At 41.8% G+C, this 22,648-nt stretch overlaps 1 protein-coding gene across 2 annotated transcripts in view; it reads left to right on the top strand.

Annotated features, from left to right (window-relative positions):
- GTF2F2 (general transcription factor IIF subunit 2) overlaps positions 1–22,648 on the top strand; it is a 127,392-nt gene that overhangs the window by 12,690 nt on the left and 92,054 nt on the right. Inside the window, exon 5 of one of the 2 annotated variants that reach the window (XM_077811694.1) lies at positions 10,524–10,562. The exons of the other annotated variant lie outside the window; for it this stretch is intronic. Within the exon in view, the coding sequence (XP_077667820.1) occupies positions 10,524–10,562 (39 nt within the window). The remainder of the gene's footprint in view (positions 1–10,523; positions 10,563–22,648) is intronic. 2 annotated transcript variants of the gene reach the window in all.

Below are 22,648 nucleotides of genomic sequence, written 5' to 3'. Positions count from 1 at the left end.
AGAATATGCAGTTTGTTTCAGGGCTGGTCTATGCTACCAAGTTAGGTTGACTTAACTTCATAGCTCAGGATTATGAAAAATGTCACACCCTGCGTGATGTAATTAAGCTCCAGTGTAGACGCTGCTGGGGTGACAGAAAAATTCTTCCGTCAACCGAATTAAGGCATCTCGTAGAGGTGGATTTTACTACAGTGATGGAAGAACGCTTTCCGTTGCTGTAGTACATGTCTACACTGTTGTGGCAGAGCTGCTGCTGTAGTGTTTCTAGTGTAGACACTAGTCCCTGGGCTTTAGGTTTTTATATGGGTAGAGCTACAGTATTTATAAAATTGTGTATCATGCTGGTAGCCTATGGAAATCTGTACAGAGAATATGCTGCACTCTGTACCTGTTTGGTGGATTAGATTGTGTATAGTTAAACCTCAGCAAAGCTATTTGAGGATATTAGGGATTCACTGTAGGGCTAAACCAGCATTGATAGTCTGCTTCTATAATTTGTCCATCATAGAAATCTATAGAGTGCTACTTGGAGTTCTTTTCACACTTTTACACAGTACTACTCTCTCAACTTGGTGGTTTTTTAATAACTGCATAGTGTTTGTTGAAGGCATATGGCTCTACTGAGTAGAATTTGCAGTGTTTATCAGGAACAAACAGTCTAGTGGAACAAGTGTTCAGGGTGATGAGTGAAGAGAAGAATTAAGTCATTGAATGACTTTTATTTCCAGTCTCACTGCTGGGAAGAAAAACAGGCACAAGCACATAGTTTTATCAGCCACTTGGAGACCTGGCAAACTTGTATAAACATTGGGCAGTTAGGACATTGCTTTTAATTGCAGCTTTGGTCACAGCCTTAAAGCAGTGTTGCAAAATACACAGTTTTGGCTGGGTAAGTGAGACTTTTATTAGCCAGAAGGAAAATGGAGAGGGATAGGAAAGAGAAGTAGTAAGGTGGGAAAGGAAAAGATGGGAAGGGGTAGGAGACACACTGAACTTCTCACATCCCAGGTGGTGGTTGGGATACATCTGGAGCCAGTGGAAGCAGAAACGTCATCTGAGTCCCTCTCTTGGCCTGGTTTGGTCGGGACATCTCTCAGGATTAGGATGACAAATGCCCATTGGTGTCATGATGGATCCCAATGTCCCAGGAGGTGGTGAGGGTGGCAGCCATAATGGTGAAGCTTCCCCCCCCCCCCTTTTTTTTTTTTTTTGGAAAATATGCATCTGATGAAGTGAGCTGTAGCTCACGAAGGTTTATGCTCAAATAAATTTGTTAGTCTCTAAGGTGCCACAAGTACTCCTGTTCTTTTTGTTTTTAAAGTGTCTGTCACAAACTGCACTACAATTAACAAGAATGCTGGTAGAAGTGCCAATCTGAGCAGGTGACCCAAAAACAAAATTAGCATGGAGATCATTCTTCCATTTGAATGCTCCTTCTGAGTCCGGGTTAAGACATTAGTAAAACAGTGTGGGTGAAATGCATTTGTTCTGTAGATAAATGGAGTACTTCATTTTCCAGTGCTTTCAAGTCAACACCTTTCCTAAACACAGTACTAGTTTTAAAACAAAATGAAACAAAAAAACTTATAAAAACCCAATTGATTAAATGTACAGTACTTCCTCTTTCTTTTAGAGTATGTTCATAGCCCAAAGATATTTCCTTATTTCTCCCTCCTCTTCCTGTGGACCTCAGGAAAGTGACCATCCTTTCTGGCTGAGAAAGGAGGGATGGAATATAGCTGCCTCTGAATTCTGCCATTGCTACTTTTAACAGTGGCCAGAGAGAGGTTACTACACAGATTTAAGGCACTTCAGCCACTACTTCACCTTGTTATTTCTCTGTGGACCTCTCTGAACAAGGGATCAAGGGGTAAGGGATCAAGCTTGAGGAATAATAGATGATCCTCCACATAGTATCATGTTGCATAACTCCCGGACTACTGCGAGAGATTTCCAGTTCTTGTTCTTGTCATGATAAAGATGGTTACTTAAAATCTGTTAAAATCTGGAAGGTGAAAAAAAGTGAACCCACTTTGATTCAGACAATGTGTCCATATGTAAGTCTGCTTACTGATCATACGTATGTATCCATGTAAGTTGTATGTAATGGAAGTTAGGTGTCTAAATCCTTGTGAAAATCCCATTAAGTGCCTATCTGCATCTTGAGGCACTGAAATACCTTTAAAAATCTAGCCCATCCTACCTGTATGCTTCCAAAAAGCATATTAGGCTTTGTGTGTTGATGCATTTCTGGGACCTTCCCTGTCCCAATCAGTTTAGTTTTGCACATATTGTCTATTGTGTTGAACAATATGAAGCATTGTACTGCATTCCAAAACACCAGGTACAAAATACCAACCTAATTTGCTGTATTGTCCAACTACAGAATAACAATTGAAATATCTATTTAGTGTAGGTTGATACCTCTCAAAAATGTTATTTGGCTGGTTTGGCTTATGCAGCCTTTTTTGGTAAGGATACTAGTGTATGTATCCTACTGCTCGGTAAAACACTAATGCCTGGGTAAGGTTCCTGAAGATCAGTTTACGAAACCTGTGTAACTGGAAGGTGTGGTTTCTATGATTGTTGCACAGGGAACCCAAAACACAATTGTTTCTCTTGCTGCTTGCTGTCTAGGCTGATTTTTGGTCTTATTTTTGCAATAAATATGAACTATATCCTGTTCCATAAACATCACCATATGTACATCACTAGTTGCTATGCAACAATGCTATTTGTGTTTCCAGTCATTTTGTCTTATCTTTGTCATCAGTTATCATAGTTGTAATTTTTTTGGGGGGGTGGGGTGGGGAGGGGAAGGTGTGGGGGGGTGTTTTTGGAGGTGTTTGCATTCCAATATGCTACACTGAGCAAAATTAGTGTGTTTTTGTTTTTTTTAATATGTGGGTAAGTTTTCTCTTTTAGATTGGACATGTTTGATTAAAATTGTCATTTCTGAGCTTTCTCCTGACAGCCACCATGGGGCTAGAAAGCAGCATTATTTGACAGTTTCAATCCTGGATCAAAAATTGAAAGGTGATTGTGTTAAATATTTAGCAGTACACTTTCTTTTCTGAATGTGAGTATAAATCAGTTCCCATCCTATTTTAGTAGCCCCTTACATCATTTTGTGACAGCAGGTAGCTCAGAAATGCTGACTCTAAATTTTAACATTACTTTCAAATATTTGATTTATGGATGATGAAAAGTGCTTTTCTTACTATGTTAGATCTTGGGTAGAACTGCTTTGAAAAATGTGCTACTTGTGTGATTCAGAACAGCGGGATCAGGCCCAACATATGGGATATGTGTAGATTTTACACTATGGGCCAATTCAAACCTAGTACAAGGTGGATAGTTCCAGTAAATTGGGTGGAGTTGGTCCCATTTACATGGAATTTTGAGGTTTGGCTCCATAGATCCTGGACTTTCTCTTTCTAATGACCTGTTCCTAGATGCAAGTAAAATGCTACTTTTTTTTTTTTTACTCTAAACTTACTATATGTCTGAAATATTTGTAGATCAAGCTGCCACATTGAGTTATAAAATGTGGTGTTAATGTTTCTTTTTAAAAGTGGGTGGAAAAATCTAGGAAATAGCTTTAGTTTTAAGAATTTGGTTGTCTAGGTTCTTATATGGCTTAGTGTGGTTTCTGAACACCTATCAGTAATTTCTACCTTCTAATCTTATGTAAGAAATTGTTTCTATTGAACAGTCATAGTACAGAGAATTCCAACATAAACAGCACAGAAAATAACTATATTATCTATTTATCTCCAAGAGCCATTCAGTGTTCTATGGATTGATTATGTGTACTATCATGATCTCCAGTCCTTAACAAAAATGCAGCTGCTAATATCATCCATGCCAGTTTTTTCTGACTGATACTCCTCTCTTAGAGACTTTCCAGTGCATCAAATTCAAGCTTTTTGTGATTGCATTCAAAGCTCCAGGTAATTCTGTCCCTCCCTCTTCATCTGGCCGTGTCTCTTAATATGTCACACTCAATGTCTCTCCACCCTCACAACGACTTAATTTTCTTTTTCCACAACTGACTTTGTCTCTTTTTCCATGCTAATTCCCACGTGGAAAGCCCTTTCTGAGCTGGTATGCAGAGCTGCTACTGCAGTATTAGATTCTTCACATGCAATTTTGTACCAACCAGAATTAATATTCACAGTTTGTACTTCGGGTTTGTTGTGACCAGTTGACATCTTTGAAACCTCAGACGTACCAACCATTTTAAGAATTTTGGAGAAAAGATTTCCTTATAGAAAGTGATTACAGTCCTAGAAAAATGTTTCTTCCCTCTTTCATTAAAGTAATGCTGCTAACATGACTGTAATTACTTTTTTTTGTTTTCTATAAATTCCTCAGTTTTCAAGATTTTTAGCATCTTGTGTTATTATTTCAAACCACAGTTAAGCTAAATGATGGTCTGTGATTTTTCAGTTCAATTGTTGTTGCTAAACAAAATAACTTCTGCCGCATTATTGAAAGCTGCTGTTTTTCTTGATACCTGTCTAACCCCCTTGGAGGGCAGGACACTCCCCACGTCTTCCACCCAGGATAAAATGAAATATGAAATTTCTGAAAAATAAAACAAAAAGTTGTAAAAAAGAGAAAGATAGAGCGCCATAAAATTATATCCTTCCTGCTCATGCCACCGTTTCCAGCTGTCTGTACTCTTGTGATTCTAGCACTTAGCCACACATTCTGTTGTCCAAGATACCTCTGAGGTCTCATTTAATACCTTTTTGTTACTTTATGTACTTGAGTTTTTTACTGACTGTGGAGCTGTAGCAGCAGGAGGAGAAAACCTATTGACAGCCAAATGATTAAAAGAAATAGAAGCAACAGTAGCCTTTTAGATCTATCTCGTAAATGCAGATTACAAAATATTTGCAAAGATCATAAAGAAGTTGCATTCTATTATCAGAAAACCAAAAATACTACTCCAACTGACTTCTTTACAGACTGCATTTTGGATGACACCAGGCCTTCACTCACTTTGGGCAAGTCACCAAATCTCTCTGCCTCAGCTTCTCCATCTGTAAAATGGGGATGGTGTATGCTCACCCTTCCCGATGGGTGTGGTGAAGATTAACAGATGTTTATTAGCTGATCGAGTGTGGCTGACTGTCAGGGGTAAGCTATTGTTTCATTGCATTTTAGTTTTTTTAACTAGAATGTCCTGAGCCTTGGATAGGCAACCTCTTCAATTCTTGTATAAGTCCAAATAAGACATTTTGAGGATATAAAGTGCAAAATAAATGTTAGGTGGTGAAGGTTGATTCACTGAGTGGGGAATGGGGTTGGCAACTTCTTTACTGCAGTAACTTTAAAGATTATGTAGCTACTTTGGTGTATGAGAGGTTCCCAGAACGTTGGGCAATAGGATTTGGCATTTTTTACTCCTACATCAATGAGACTGAACAAATCTGCAGTGATTAAAATATACTTAGTAACTAGGCAGAAGAGCTACTTCCTCCAAGGTCTGTCTGAAGTTAGTACTGAAAGAGGTACTTTTTCTAAGACCGGAATTCTAGTTTTATATCTGCTGTTAAGGGCATATTCTGTGGCTAAGTAAAAGCAAACCCACTCATCCCGTTTGTAGAACTTGATTGCTTAATCTAGAATCTAAAACAGGGATGGGCAAACTTTTTGGCCTGAGGGCCACATCGGGTTTCCGAAATTGTACGGAGGGCTGGTTAAGGGAGGCTGTGCTTCCCCAAACAACCAGGCGTGGCCCGGCCCCCGCCTCCTATCTGACACCCCCTCCCCCCCCGCCTTTCGCCTGCTAACGGCACCCCCCAGGACTCCTGCCCCATCCCCCCCCCCCAGCTCCCTGTCCCCAGACCGCCCCGGGACCCCCGCCCCTGACTGCCCCCCCTGCCCCATCCAACCCCTCCTCTCATTCCTGACACCACCCCTTCTCCCTGTCCCCTGACCACCCCCGAAACCCCTGCCCCTGACTGCCCCCAGTCGCCCCATCCAACCCCTCCTCTCCTTCTTCCTGACTGCCCCTGCCCCCATTCAACCCCCCTGTTTCCTAACCTCTGACAGCCCTGCCCCCTATCCACACCGCCACCCCCGTCCACTGCCCCGAACTCCCCTGCCCTCTATCCAACCCCCCCCGCTCCCTGCCCCCTTACTGCACTCCATGAAGCACCAGTGGCTGGCAGCGTTACAGCTGTGCCGCCCAGAGCACCAGGACAGGCAGCCATGCCGTCTGGCTGGAGTCAGCCACGCCACTGCGCAGCACAGAGCACCAGGACAGGCAGCCATGCCGTCTGGCTGGAGTCAGCCACGCCACGGCGCAGCACAGAGCACCAGGACAGGCAGCCATGCCGTCTGGCTGGAGTCAGCCACGCCACGGCGCAGCACAGAGCACCAGGACAGGCAGCCATGCCGTCTGGCTGGAGTCAGCCACGCCACGGCGCAGCACAGAGCACCAGGACAGGCAGCCATGCCGTCTGGCTGGAGTCAGCCACGCCACGGCGCAGCACAGAGCACCAGGACAGGCAGCCATGCCGTCTGGCTGGAGTCAGCCACGCCACGGCGCAGCACAGAGCACCAGGACAGGCAGCCATGCCGTCTGGCTGGAGTCAGCCACGCCACGGCGCAGCACAGAGCACCAGGACAGGCAGCCATGCCGTCTGGCTGGAGTCAGCCACGCCACGGCGCAGCACAGAGCACCAGGACAGGCAGCCATGCCGTCTGGCTGGAGTCAGCCACGCCACGGCGCAGCACAGAGCACCAGGACAGGCAGCCATGCCGTCTGGCTGGAGTCAGCCACGCCACGGCGCAGCACAGAGCACCAGGACAGGCAGCCATGCCGTCTGGCTGGAGTCAGCCACGCCATGGCGCAGCACAGAGCACCAGGACAGGCAGCCATGCCTTCTGGCTGGAGTCAGCCACGGCGCAGCACAGAGCACCGGGACAGGCAGCCATGCCGTCTGGCTGGAGTCAGCCACGCCACGGCGCAGCACAGAGCACCGGGACAGGCAGCCATGCCGTCTGGCTGGAGTCAGCCACGCCACGGCGCAGCACAGAGCACCAGGACAGGCAGCCATGCTGTCTGGCTGGAGTCAGCCATGGCGCAGCACAGAGCACCAGGACAGGCAGCCATGCCGTCTGGCTGGAGTCAGCCACGGTGCAGCACAGAGCACCAGGACAGGCAGCCATGCCGTCTGGCTGGAGTCAGCCACGGTGCAGCACAGAGCACCAGGACAGGCAGCCATGCCGTCTGGCTGGAGTCAGCCACGGTGCAGCACAGAGCACCAGGACAGGCAGCCATGCCGTCTGGCTGGAGTCAGCCACGCCATGGCGCAGCACAGAGCACCAGGACAGGCAGCCATGCCGTCTGGCTGGAGTCAGCCACGCCATGGCGCAGCACAGAGCACCAGGACAGGCAGCCATGCCGTCTGGCTGGAGGCAGCCATGGCGCAGCACAGAGCACCAGGACAGGCAGCCATGCCGTCTGGCTGGAGTCAGCCACGCCATGGCGCAGCACAGAGCACCAGGACAGGCAGCCATGCCGTCTGGCTGGAGGCAGCCATGGCGCAGCACAGAGCACCAGGACAGGCAGCCATGCCGTCTGGCTGGAGGCAGCCACGCCACGGCGCAGCACAGAGCACCAGGACAGGCCATGGCTTTGCAGCTGCGCTGCCGCCCGGAGCATTGCGCCAGCAGCGCAGTGAGCTGAGGCTGCAGGGGAGGGGGAGCAGCAGGGGAGGGGTTGGGGGCTAGCCTCCCGGGCCAGGAACTCAGGGGCCTGGCAGGAGGGTCCCACGGGCCGTAGTTTGTCCACCCCTGATCTAAAACCTCTCAGAACGATGTGAACTACCTAAGTGTGTTGCCTTTTTATGCAGTAGTCTTAGCTGAATAACAAACCTTACATTGCTCAAATGCTGAGAAATGACCTGTGGTAGAGTTTACTTGAAGACTTTAGTAGTATGAAGACTCTGGAATTGTGAAATAACTTTCTCTAATGACAGGTTTCAGAGTAACAGCCGTGTCAGTCTGTATTCGCAAAAAGAAAAGGAGTACTTGTGGCACCTTAGAGACTAACCAATTTATTTGAGCATAAGCTTTCGTGAGCTACAGCTCACTTCATTGGATGCTTATGCTCAAATAAATTGGTTAGTCTCTAAGGTGCCACAAGTCCTCCTTTTCTTTCTCTAATGATCAGTGCTTTAAGAAAATTGCAGGCCATAATTTTGTTGAAGAAACTGCAACTTTTTATAGTTGCTGTAAATTTGACTGGCATTGTGGCCCAGTGCACCAGGTCACAAAGCCACTCACTCAGATTTGGCCTGTTTGCCCTCCATCATGTTTGCCTTCCAGCGCCAGGTGGGGGGCACAGTGTTCTGTTCTGCTTTACTGTCGTGGAAGGGAGGCTGTATGGCTTAGTGCGCACCAGAGCTGGTGCTCCTTCTGGGGTTCCCTGGGGGAGAGGGGGCGTGTCTTCATTCCTTGTCAGGAAACAGGTGAAGAGGAAGCCTGAGACTTAACCCTCATGGGAGTGTTGTCTTGTGAGTGTCTCCATGCTGATGTTTCACTGCACTAAAACCACAACTTAAAAGTTTCTGCAACAGGTGAACCAAAAATCATGACTCTTACAACCTTAATAATGACTTTCCCCTTATTTTGTAACCTAGTTAGGGATAGATTATCTCTTAGTTTGTCCACTGAGACTTCAGTAAGGCTCGTACATTGTTGTGCTTACAGAATTTTTTGGAAATAAATTACCTGTACAACCAAATTGGGATACTGTTTACTTTAATGTTTGGGTAGTACCATATGTTAGGATATAGATATTCAGGCCTATCTGTAAAGGCCTATACTCTAAGAATTTAGGTGTATTCTTATCACTTAGCTAGTTATAGAGGTATAAAAGAGAGAATCAAAATCACTGTCTGCCAGTGTAAGGTCCTTCTCTTACTGTGACAGTCTGAGTCCCTGTTCTTAGGCTAAGGCCTTTGGCTAAGCAACAGAGGCAGCCATAAGCTGGGAAGCGAATGGTCAGATCCTCACATTCCAAACTAGTCACATTGAAATTGCTATTGGTCCTATTGGGCTGTTAGGAATACAATCCTGACCCGATAACGTCTATCGCCTCCAGAGAAAGGGAAGTGCCTAGAAGATGTAAAAGGAAGCTTAGTTTGATAGCATCCTGTCTGGCAAAAACTCACTTATCAATAGCTGGTTTCAGAGTAACAGCCGTGTTAGTCTGTATTCGCAAAAAGAAAAGGAGTACTTGTGGCACCTTAGAGACTAACCAATTTATTTGAGCATGAGCTTTCGTGAGCTACAGCTGAAGTGATGAAGTGAGCTGTAGCTCACGAAAGCTCATGTTCTATCACTGTAGTCCCCATTTCCCCATTGTTTGTATAATCTCTGTCTGGTTCTGTGATTGTTTCTGTCTGCTGTATAATTAATTTTGCTGGGTGTAAAGTAATTAAGGTGGTGGGATATAATGGGTTAAATAATCATGTTACAATATGTTCGGATTGGTTAGTTAAATTTCAGTAAAATGATTGGTTAAGGTATCGCTAAGCCCAACTCAAGTTTTACTATATAGTCTGCAAAAAGAAAAGGAGTACTAGTGGCACCTTAGAGACTAACCAATTTATTTGAGCATGAGCTTTCGTGAGCTACAGCTCACTTCATCGGATGCATTCAGTGGAAAATACAGTGAGGAGATTTAGATGCACAAAGAATGTGAAAAAATGGGTGTTATCATACACACTGTAAGGAGAGTGATCACTTAAGATGAGCTATTACCAGCAAAGGCGGGGGGGGGGGGGGGGGAAACCTTTTGTAGTGATAATCAAGGTGGGCCATTTCCAGCAGTTAACAGGAACATCCGAGGAGCAGTGGGGGGTGGGAAATAAACATGGGGAAATAGTTTTATCCCCTCCCCCACCCCTCTCACTGCATCCGATGAAGTGAGCTGTAGCTCACGAAAGCTTATGCTCAAATAAATTGGTTAGTCTCTAAGGTGCCACAAGTACTCCTTTTCTTTTTGAGACTATAGAGACTTAACCTGGTTTAACTGTATCCAGTCATCTTCCCATTTCTACTCCTTGCAAACTGCATGAGTGCAGATCAACCTGTATTTCTAAACCTACAAAATAAAATGAGTTTTGACTGGCATGGCTTAGTGAAGTAGAAGCTTTTCTATTCATTATTTAAATCCAGTCTTGTCACTGACTCCACATAGGCAGCTGCCTGCACTCAGATGGAGCCCTATTAACAGGAGCTTAGGGGTGCTCCTGCATGGAGTTTGTTGTAGGCTTGGACTCCAAATGAGACTTTTGTTGTTCTTTGTGAGGAATTGCCTCTTTCAAAGTATATTAATAAACTCTAAGGAAATGACTCCTGTGTTTGTGCTATTTCTCATCCCTTTTATCCACTTGTATATTCTTGGATTTTTGCAAGTCACTTCTTAGACATACTTTAGAATAATTTTTATCATACTCCAAGATCAAAGAAACATTATTGTTCTTTTTCTGCAGAAAGCCAGCCAGAAGAAAAATCTGAGAACAGCAATGCTGGTAAGTGTTGGACTCGACTGCCTGGTACACTTGAGAAATGATTTGCATCTAGTAAAGAAATCCTCGTTTTCAGTTTTTCTATTTTACTTTTAGTTTTAGTGTGCTAATTTCTTAAAGGTTTGTTCAGGGTGACTAGATAGAGAAACACATAAAATTGAAAAATTACTTAAATTGCTATAATCAGAGACTTAAATTATTCATAGATTTTATAAGAAATGTAAAGTTACTAGGAAAGGAAGAATAGTAAATCCTTAATATTTCTTAGAATCTTTTTTTAAATGTTTGGATTTAGTATTTCTGTTTTTGGGTTTTTATTTATTTATTTTATTTTGTGGTCTCATGTTTGATTATTTTTAGTTTATGTTCTGACTTTTTGATGGGAAAGTATTTTTATTCTGTCTGATTCCCAAAACGTGGTATTTGAGTTTAACCCCTACAGAGTAAGAAATCAAAAAAGGTCATTCGATTCTGCATACTTACCTGTTGTGCACAGGATATAATTGTCAAGAAAGGAAAAAATAATACTTGGATCAGTAGTAAGGCGGTTGTTTCAAAAGTGGCTTATCAAATAGGGTTAAAGATGACAATGATATTTAAATCAGTTCAAATTGATGGAGCACACATCAATGATCTTTAGTTCAGAGAGCCACTGGGATAGGAAGTTTAGCACAAGAAATATCTATCAGTTAATGTACAACATGAACACTAATAAAATAAAATCTGCACATACACATTTTGAGAAGGTGGGATCCATTGTCTCTTTCAAATTGTGTGTCAAAGCAAGCATTTTAAAGAATTATTTTGTATAATAACCATCTGTGTATATTAAGATTTCTTTTCTAATCGTGGGAAAACTACATTTTCAAATGATGAGCTGTAGTTGCTACAATAAAGAATGTAATAAGTATAGAAATAGTCTTTTGTGCTCTTACTGAAAGGTAGAGTAGTATGGTACAAAGGAAGTCACACATACATTTGGACAACCTCTGATTAGTCACAGAAAATCAGATACGGCTTGCCTAGAAACAAACTGTTCTAATGATTTTACTAAGGTCAGCAACATGTTTATATATTATTACGTTGCTGGAGTTTCAAAATGAGCACACGAGAGCATGATAGGGTTAAGTGTTACTTATGAAAAGGTCCAATTCCTCTTTTTTGAAATGAAAAGCTTTTGTTTGATGGAGAACAAAAATATCATTAAAATGCAGAAGCAAATAAGGTCCAATACTAAGCAAGAACTTGGGGAATGGGGATATTAGACACAGCTAGGATAAAATTTGGAGAGAAATGTAAGTCTTCTCAGAACATGGGTTACCATTTACATGTACAAATAAAGTACAGTAAGGGCTATGATGACACTCAGTAAATGGTAACGAAAGGGATTTTAGATTTAGATGGCTTGCAAAGACTGGCTTCTTCCTTTTCTTCCCTCAAAACAATCCTTAAACACATGTCCAATATTAACTGTTTCAGAATGACTCACCAGAATATTATTTTTCATCCACCTCCATATAAATCTTTTAATGTTCCAATATTTTGACTTTATTTGAATCACATCTTAGCTTTAAAGGTTGTTGAAAGAGCATACCATTTAGTTCTGGGTTCTGGGAATAATTATTTCTGAGAGGGGATAGATTTCCAGTACTGAGCTGATTGAGATGCTTTCTGATAAAATGGACTAACCATGTCAAAGGGATCATGATGAGTGCTTAGAAATGTTTGAGTTGGGAATGCATTTGTACAATTCCATAGTGTGTTTATAGTTGGGAATGTTGCATGATTATTTGTTAAAATCTATTCATTCCGATTACTGTTTTACTCCTGTATTTTAACTGTGTTGTGACTTAAACAACTGGTCTGTAATGAACTTAGAGGTGAATGTTTTATACTATCTGGAAGCTGAGATTTGCTGCTTTCAGCTGGTGTATGTACAGCAGCTAGTAATTGCTAAAATCTTTCAGAATGGTACCATTTATGTTGTATTCTTTTAACATTATTGGAGATTTTTTTCTTTTTTTTTAAAAATTGGACTGCAGTAGAACTGTCACACTCCATTCCTCTTCTGGGGAATTATTAAATTATTACCTCTCCCACCGTAGGCACTCTACGTGACCTACCCCTATTGACCACATGCTTACATAGATTCATAGATATTAAGGTCAGAAGGGACGATTATGATCATCTAGTCTGACCTCCTGCACAACACAGGCCACAAAATCTCACCCACCCACTCCTGCGAAAAACCTCTCACCTATGACTGAGCTATTGAAGTCCTCAAATCGTGGTTTAAAGACTTCAGGGAGCAGAGAATCCTCCAGCAAGTGACCCGTTCCCCATGCTACAGAGGAAGGCGAAAAACCTCCAGGGCCTCTTCCAATCTGTCCTTGAGGAAAATTCCTTCCCGACCCCAAATATGACTGTCAGCTAAACCCTGAGCATATGGGCAAGATTCACCAGCCAGATACCTAGGAAAGAATTCTCTATAGTAACTCAGATCCCACCCCATGTAATGAAGTAAATAAGTGCAGTAGTTTGGGATTTTGTTGTGCCACATTATTATCTGTATTGCAGTAGTGCTTACAGACTTCTATCAGGCATTGGAGCCCCATTATACAGGCACTTGTGTACAAATAATGAAAAGATGATCCCTAACTGAAGAATTTAGAATCTAAAAAACTAGAGAAAGGGGATGGATACTAACAAATTGATGGATGTTTACAGAAAAAAATCTTGGCAGTCACATTTATCTTATTTGGTTAACACTTCTACATACAACATACAGTACAACTATACATACAAAACGATGGGGCCTAAATTAGCTGTTAACATTCAAGGAAGAGATCTTGGAGTTGTGGGTAGTTCTCTCAAAACCTCTGCTCAGTGTGCAGAGGCAGTCAAAAAAAAAAAACCCTAGGTGTTAGGAACTAATAGGAAAGGGATAGGTAATAAGACAGAAAATACCAGAATGCCACAATATAAATCCATAATGTATCCACACCTTGAATGCTGCGTGCAGTTATGATCACCCCATCTCAAAAAAAGATATGTTAAAATTGGAAAAGGTACAGAGAAGGGCAACAAAATTTATTAGGGATATGGAACAGCTTCCTATGAAGAGAGATTAAAAAGATTGGAACTGTTCAGATGGGAAAAGAGATGACGAAGGTCTGTAAAATCATGAATGGTGTCGAGAAAGTGAATAGGGAAGTGTTTTACCCTTCACATAACACAAGAATCAGGGGTCAGCTGATGATATCAGTAGTCAGCAGGTTTAAAACAAACAAAAAAGTACTACTTCACACAGTGCACAGTCATCCTGTGGAACTTGTTGCCAGGAGATGTTGTGAAGGCCAAAAGTATGAATGGGTTCAGAAAAGAATTAGATAAAAATATGTCCATCAATGGTTATTAGCCAAGATGCTCTGGGTGTCCCTAAACCTCTGACTGCCAGAAGCTGGGACTGGATGACGGGGGGTGGATCACTTGATAAATTGCCCTTTTCTGTTCATTCTCTCTGAAGCATCTGGCACCAGTCGCTGTTGGAAGACAGAATATTGGCTAGGTCAGGGGTGGCCCCTCACTCTCTCCCCCTCCCCACTAGAACTTCCTGCGCACTGTGTAACAGCTGATCGTGGCGGGCGGGAGGCGTGGGGAGGAACGGGAGGCACTGATAGGTGGGGCTGCTGGCGGGCAGGAGTCACTGCAGGTTGGAGTGGGGGGAGCTGATGCGGGGCTGCTGACATATTAGTGTGGCTCTTTGGCAATGTACGTTGGTAAATTCTGTCTCCTTCTCAGACTGAGGTTGGCCGCCCCTGGGCTAGATGGACCGTTGGTCTGACTCAGTATGGCCATTCTTATGTTCTTATATTCTTCTCTTCCAGAAAAGTCATGAATCTAACATGACATTTGCAAACTACCTTTGAATCATTCTGCTTGTGTATAGCATCTCTCTTCACCCTTCCCTTTGTCTGCCATGTTTGTCAGTTTACGCTAAGCAGTTTTGAGATAAGGATGATTTCTTATATATGCTTGTACAGTGGTTAGCGCCACCCTTCTTTTATTGATCTAGACTAGCAGCCTAGATACAGGCTTCAACAGAACATGAATAAAATAAGAAAAAGTGAAATAATAAACACATTTCTATTTATCCGTTTTACCCACTCGTAATAGAATTATTTTTCTTTTTCCTTTTTTTTTTTTTAAATGAGGAAATTACATGGGAAGAAGAGAAAAAAGCTCTGCAAAAATAAATGTTATTAGGTCTGCAAGGGCAATCACTCAAAAGTTAGGAAATACCAGAAATAAGGTTGCCCACTTAACCCTAATCTAGTCCCTTTTTGTGTACACCTTATGAGCCAGTCTTCAATTAGATTGATCACATACTATTTTTTCTATAGGGATCCTGCCTCATTCGGTGTGTAGTGCTGTCAATGCTCAGGGACTGAATCATGAATTGTGTATTGATCGAGGCTGTTGTCTGTAGGTCCCTAACTTATTCACTTGGAAGGTGTAAAGCAGATTAAGCAGATGAGTGTAGGAAAAGAGTACGTGGTGTCATGGTTAAGGCTTCTGAATGACACGCAGGAGAACTGGCTGTTCTATTGACTTCTTATGTGATGCGAGCAAGTCACTTAACCAGACATTTTCAGAGGTGGCCACTAATTGTGTGTGATTTGCTTTCTGTGTGCTCAATGTGAGACACCTTTGCCTGACGTTCAGAAGTGCTGAGCGCTTACAACTACTGAAGTCAATGGAAGCTGTGGATGCTCAGCAGTAACACACCACTGTCTCCAGGAATGAGCACTGGGTTAGGAACCGGGAGGCCCTACATTCGAATCCTGGTTCTGTCATTGGCTTTTTACGTGGGTTTGGGCATGTCACTATTTCCCTTGCTATAAAATGAGGATTATAATACCTACCCACCTTCCTCACATGGGTAATGAGAATGGTTTAGTTAATGTATATACCGTGCTTTGAACATAAAAAGTGCTATTATCAAAAATAAGCAGTTGGAAGAATCCATCCCTAACTGCCTTAAATTGGAACACCCCAAATTAGTGGAAATTCTTGTGAGATTTGGCCTTAAAATCTGTGTCCTCGTTTCTCTTGTGTAAAAGCACTCCTTAACTTTCAGGGGTGCTGCAAAGACAGATTCATGAATGTGTTTGAGGCTCAGATACTATGGAGATGGGTGCCATAGAAAACCTCAGGGAGAAATCAATTCCATATGTAATGCAAGGTATGGGTGGTGTACAGGAGAGAAGGTATAGGGCCACGTTGGTGAGAATAAAAAGAAATACTCAAAAGTAGCCTCAGTCCCTGAGTACCATCCATCCTTTGTGAAACAGGTGCTGTGGAAGAAATGTGTGGTCATATAATTGAAAACCGTGACATAATGCACTTGTGTAGGTTAAAGTTGCATGGGCAACCTTAGTGCTGACATTTTCTAAATTTTGAATGCCTAACTTTGCAAACTGAATATTCTTTTCACACAGCTTTTGTATGTAATGGGTATACACAGATGTTATCTATTGATGAAAATAAAATTACTCTGTTCTTTTAAATTGATATTGTTCCTTGAGAGTATGTGCATGTCTGTGACTTGCGTGTTTATTCACTAGTTGATGTGAATTATAAGTTTTGTATCTATGAGATACCTGGAGCTGTAGCAAGCCGATCATACACTTAATAAATCTAAATTCAGGTTTCAAAATCTTGACATGAATTCATAGCAAGCCCTGAACAACTGCTACTTAACGCATATATTCCTTTTGGACAACTTGTCACTCGTATTCTTTTCCTGAACTTGCCAGTGGGCAATCTTGATATCTTCTGTTCTGGTGGGAAGAGATGCATCCTCTTTATAGTTTTCCTTGTGCATTCAAGCAAAAGGAGTTAATTATTTGATATACCTCAGGCAGTACAGCGTGAACCTAGTGTGTAAATTTTGTCTTCCACAGATATTCATGTGCTGGCAAATTGTAGACACAAATACTTAATTCTTAAACTGTCTGTAGATGGATAAACCTAATATAGTAAAGAATGTGAAATAATGTGGAAAGAAAGGAAATGATTTAGAGTATTTTGATGATATTTGCGCTGGAAAATATGCAATACAGTGCAAACTTTTTTGTAGGGCAGGGAGAACAGTAAAATTTTTATGGAAATTTGTATAAAGTTATGTAATTTTGTGCAACAATTTAAGAAAGATTTGCTGTTAGTTAGGCTCAAATTAGATTTCCTTTCTTCCACTTAAATCTTTCAACATATATTTTACTAATAACGTTTTGAAGGAAAGCTGTAACTCTGTGAAATATGGTTATCAACAAGAGTTATGGTGCAATACTCAAATTAATTACTCTCCAAAAACACACACAACCTAATTGTTAAAAAACCCATTCAAGTGTGAAATGTACCATTTTCCAGCTTGTGACGTTATATGTGACAAGGATCCCTAATTGCCTCCTATTTAGTGTCTTCAGGACTGAGCAGATACACACAACATTTATATTATGAACTTTTCACTAGTGCCTGGAAACTCTAGTCAGGATTGAGGCTTCATTTGCTATACAAACACAGAGTAGGATAACAATCCCTGTCCCAGAGTGTATACAGTCTAGATTAAAACATGGAACAACAATGGATATTACAAACATTAGGAAGAAGTAGGGAGGGAATACTAGTAATAAGGACAAGAGCATGCATTAATATGGGTCAGCAATTATAAATATCAGAAGTCCCTAATGGCCAACTATACATTTCAGTATACTATGAATATTTTATTATATTTGTTTGCTTTAACAGCACTGTCATGTTTTCAGCTTGCAGTGGTTTTCTTTCAGTAGCAATTAATGTTTACCTTAACTGTAATTTATTTCAATAATAAAAAAGAAAGTTTGTGCCTCATGCAGACAATTTGACTTCACTTCAGAGCTTTCAATCTAGATCACTACTCTTGGCATGTGCTGTCTGAACTGAAGGCCACAAGGTTCTGTTCTAAGTGCAAAGTTTGTGTTCCTTTTCAGAGTTCCCTGCCTCTATAGACAAGTCAGACGTGCCTAGGTTGTTGATGTAGTAGAGTAAACCAAAATACTCTCCTCGCTCAGAAACTGCAGGATCTTCCTCCATTTCCTTTGTGATGAATCCCCAGAGTGAGCCTCACGTTACAAAACCAGGCTCCACAGACTAGATAGAGGATTATAATGCCTTGTCAGTGACCACTGCTACTTTAGGTGGGGCTCCCGGAAGATAAGGCATCTTCAGCCTCTGTAATTTTTTCAGAACAAATGAACATCTATTTTTCTCCTGTTTTTTCAGTTCTGTGATGCAAACACATTGTCCTCTACTGACTTCAGACCTGATGGTGGAAATATTGTGAGAGCTGAAAGCCTTAGACAAAGCACTCTTAGTATTAATAAGACTAGAACCCTCAAAGGCCTTTTCTTGATTTTACTGATTTTTTTCAACCAAGCTTGCAGGATCTCTAATTTATTTCTCAGTGTCACTGGTTTCAACATTGAACAAATATACTGCTTCCTCCCCCGTACTTTCCAACAGGGTTTAATATCTCTGATGTATGTAAGCACTAGGGAGGCAACAAACTATACTAAATTTGGTGTTGCAGTTGCTTATTCTATTTGTTTCTGAATACTTATTCCCCTCATCACTCGTTTGTTTGCTTAATTCTCCTTCCTTCTTCATCAACAGTTTCTTTATGCACTCCTGACCTGTTCTCTTTCCTCAATCTATTAATCATCTCTCAAATTTAAGATCTGTTTCTAAGGTGTGGGGCTGCAGTAGCATGTCTGTATTTAGTACTTTATATTAAAAATACAGTTGTGAATTTCCCATTCCCCAAACATCCACAAAAAAGCACTTTCTGCCTGCAATTTTGCATATGATAAGCCAAAACAGAATTTTTTAGTAGTTTTGAGATTAATCAGACTCATCTATTTGAGATACGTGACTTCAAAGAAACAACTGTTGTTTAATATTTGGAAAGGTCTTCTATTGTGTGTCTTTGTCATTGCATATCTCAAGAGTGTGGTGTCGGAATGCCAATTTCCCACATTTTCTAGGCGTCAAGTAGAACTAGCATTTAAGAGTATTTTTAATTACACTGTTTGGATAATAGAAAAGGTATTTGCTATTGGAGAAAAACAGATTTCTGGTTGCTTCTCTAAATGTCCACAAAGATAATATATTTTGAGATGACCCATGAGCATCTAATATAGGGATCTATAGCAGGCTGTGGTCTGCTCCTGCCTTCTTGCATCACAGAAACCTGCTCAGAAACCTCCACTGGTTAGGTATCCACACTGTTGTTTATATGTGCTCCCTCCAACAACATCTTTACGGTCCTGTGCAGGAATGCTATTTACAGTGTTCCCTGTGCTTTTGGCCCTTTCTCTAAGGCCTGAGGAGCAGAGGTCTCCCTTCTCTAGGATCTTTGTGAGAGTGGGCTCAGTTAGCCTGTTCACCCAGTCCCTTTCTTCCTTGTGCCCTTCTTATCAATCTTGAGCTGATGGGCTAATTGTATCTTTAGCTCACCCAGCCCTTGCCCCCCCTTGGGATAATTGAATTTAATTATCTAATCAGCTTTCTCTGGGGAACTAATTGGTGGCAGAGTGATCAGAGTGCAGACTCACCTGTTAACTCCCTGCACTCTTTCACAGGATCATACAAACAAAGACTATGCTATTGTAATTCTCATACTCACCAGAAAATGCAAACACATTTTTCAAGGACCAACTAATAGGGTTCCCGCCACCATAATGAGTGGATAAACCAAGGTAAGGGTGTGTGTGTGTGATTTTCAATACCAACATTAACTAAATATTTGCAGACTTTTTGGGTGGATTATTTTTAAACAATCACCTAATTTTTTGACTTTAAAATGTTGGTGTGTTAACTTGAGCTCAGATGTCTTCACAGTCTAGGAGTGATTTAAGTGAAAAGCTATTATGTACAATTGTAATTAACAGTTTGGGGACCTTTTTATTTCTGAAGTAGCAGAGTAATGCTCTATTCTAGAAGTTTTTAAATGACATATCTGTAATGGAAATGATGTTAATCTATTGCCACTACAGGTAGAAACTATTTTTTTAAAAGACTGTTTCTTTAGCTGCATGTGGTACTTATACCACACTTCAGTAAAATCATTCTCCAGAGTCTAACGCTGCTGTTAGCAGGTGACTGTACTTTCCTCTACTGTTCAATTTACCTGATTATTAGGACTCTACAGCTCTCACACTGTCATCTACCCTCCTTAACATCGAACCCTAACTTCCTTCTGGAGTTCTCACCTCACTTTTCATCCATGCTTATTTCTGTGTAAATGATGATCTCTGGAGACAAACATTTAAGTTTACATTCCATATATTGATATGTAGTATTTTTATCTTAAAAGTGCTTTATACACGTTAATTTACTAGTTTCAAATGTCTTCTTCCTTCTCAATGACTTTAGTGAATGTCACACCCTTATCGCCTCTGTGATAGGGTTGGGCCAGATGGCTACAGGAGAGGGATAGAAGGCAGATATATTAGCCCCAGTTTAAGTAGGTCCCTTTTCCCTGGGTAAGGTAACAGGGAAGGTTCCAGAACAATCAGGAACTTTCTGGAAACAATTAAGGCATACAGGCTGATTAGAACACCTGCAGCCAATCAACAAAGCTGCTAGAATCATTTAAGGCAGGCTAATCAGGGCACCTGGGTTTAAAAAGGAGCTCATTTCAGTTTGTGGTGCGCATGTGAAGAGCTGGGAGCAAGAGGCACTAGGAGCTGAGCATGAGAAGGCATACTGCTGGAAGACTGAGGAGTACAAGCATTATCAGACACCAGGAGGAAGGTCCTATGGTGAGGATAAAGAAGGTGTTGGGAGGAGGCCATGGGGAAGTAGCCCAGGGAGTTGTAGCTGTCGCACAGCTGTTCCAGGTGGCACTCTAGACGGCTGCTTTCCACAGGGCCCTGGGCTGGAACCTGGAGTAGAGTTTGGGCCCGGGTTCCCCCCAAACCTCCCAACTCCTGATCAGACACAGGAGGGGTTGACCTGGACTGTGGGTTCACAAAAACGGCCAAACTGAGGGCTGCCGTGAATCTCCGAGGTGAGCAAATCCGCCAATAAGCTCAAGACCCACCAAGGTAGAGGAGGAACTTTGTCACACCTCATAAACTTGTTTTTAATTGACATAGCAGAATTACCTCTCTTCTTCATTGAACTGCTCTTGGCTTCACTATTGGTGGCCATCTCCTTGTCAAGTTTAGCATTTCTCCCTTAGGGTTGTCTACATTAGGAAGGATTATCTAACAAAAGGCTAGCCAGCCCCAACCTAATCAAAATCTTTTCACTAGTATAGACATAGGTTAAAACCTTATTACCCCTCAGTTTAGCTGGTCAAGGTATAATGTTAGCTAAACCTGACCCATTTTTCTAAGCTAGACAAACTCTTAAACAAAACAACCTCTACATCTCTTTCTCCAGCTGACTACTCAAAATTTTTATTCTTCCCTAATTTAGATGGGACAAATCCCCCTGTGATGGTTGGTTATCTAAGTTCTGTTCTCTTGCTCTTATATAGCTTACTCCATTTATCATAAATCTGGACAGTTCCTCTAGTATGACAACCACCACAGGGCCTATAAAACTACTGTCTGGTACCTTGAGGACTCTGGTTTGTATGTTTGCTCTGACATTTTCAAATCTTGCTTGACTCAGTATAGCACCTTTTTCAGAACGCTTAAAATCCAATATTCTGTGTCTTAAGTGCAGAATTTGCTGGCAATCCTCAATTCCTATTGAAACGTAACCTTCCTGTTTCACCTTAAATCTTCCATCCCTTTCCACTTTGAACGAGAGTAATTTTGTTAATGTTCTATGAAAAGATAACTACCACCACCACCTGAGCTACCTTTTAATATCTCTGATTTCCCTCCCCAAACCAATAGCTTCCTCTTTCCATTCACTCAGTTTGTTTTCTATCTGCTTGCTTGTTCTAGTCCAGTCTCTTAGAACCCTTCTGGACGTTTTCCTTTCAGTGAATAAATGTACCTCATAACATAATGCTGTTCCTTTTTGTCTTGTTCTCTCTTGCCTCTGCCTAACCTGTCACACCAATTAACTGAATCACTACTGAATTTTCATAAATTAACTTTTCAGCCATGCATGTTCACTTGTTTGGGGCACAAGTGAGATGTCATAAAAGCTTACATGGTATTCTTTAAATTCATTTTTTCCTCAGATTAGGAATTAAATAAATCATATCTACCTAAAAGATATTTTAATCTCAGACTAGTTGACAATTATTCAGTTGTTATAGTTACAAATGCAATGATAATTTAACTAAGACATACGGATGTTTAATGCAGTGTTAAGGTGATGATATAAAACATGGTCATTGGGGAAGCAAGCATTAAAGTTGATCAACTCCTGCAGCGTTAATCTCTCTGGAACACTCCCACACTAACATCAACTTCCTGGACACCATAATCAGCTTCAACAATGGAACCCTATAGACAAGAAACCCACTATCACCATACCTACCTTCAAAGATCCAGTAACCACTCCAAACACACCAAGAAATCTGCTATCTGCAGCCAGGCACTGAGATACCACAGAATATGGTTTGAGGCGAAAGTCTCAGATAAACACCGTAATACACTCAAAAGCACCTTCACCAAAAAAGGACACTCCACCAGAGAAATAAATCTCATAATGGAATGCCCCAAGAGAACCTGCTTGGGTACAGAAATAGAACCTCCTCTGACGGCAGACCTCTACTTGTCACTTACCCGATATGGATTCTATACAGGTGGTATAATCAAATAACTACAACCCATACTCAATGGGGACCCCATCCTGAAAGAAATCGTTCCTGAACCCCTACTTCTGGCCTTTAAACAACCCACCAACCTCTCCAAGCTCATCATCAGAAACAGCTTCCCAGGACACACCAACTCACAGCAGCACCAGACCCTGCCAGAACAACAGATGCAAAACCTGCAGACACATTTCCACTTCTGCAATGATCAGCACCCCCCACAAACGCATCTTTCAAGAGGCATGTGTAGGATCCATGGATATCA

The sequence above is a fragment of the Eretmochelys imbricata genome, chromosome 1 (assembly GCF_965152235.1).
Source record: "Eretmochelys imbricata isolate rEreImb1 chromosome 1, rEreImb1.hap1, whole genome shotgun sequence".
In the NCBI taxonomy this organism is placed as follows: domain Eukaryota; kingdom Metazoa; phylum Chordata; order Testudines; family Cheloniidae; genus Eretmochelys; species Eretmochelys imbricata.
Note: the sequence above shows the minus strand (reverse complement) of the source record. Positions and strands in the feature narration are given on the sequence as shown.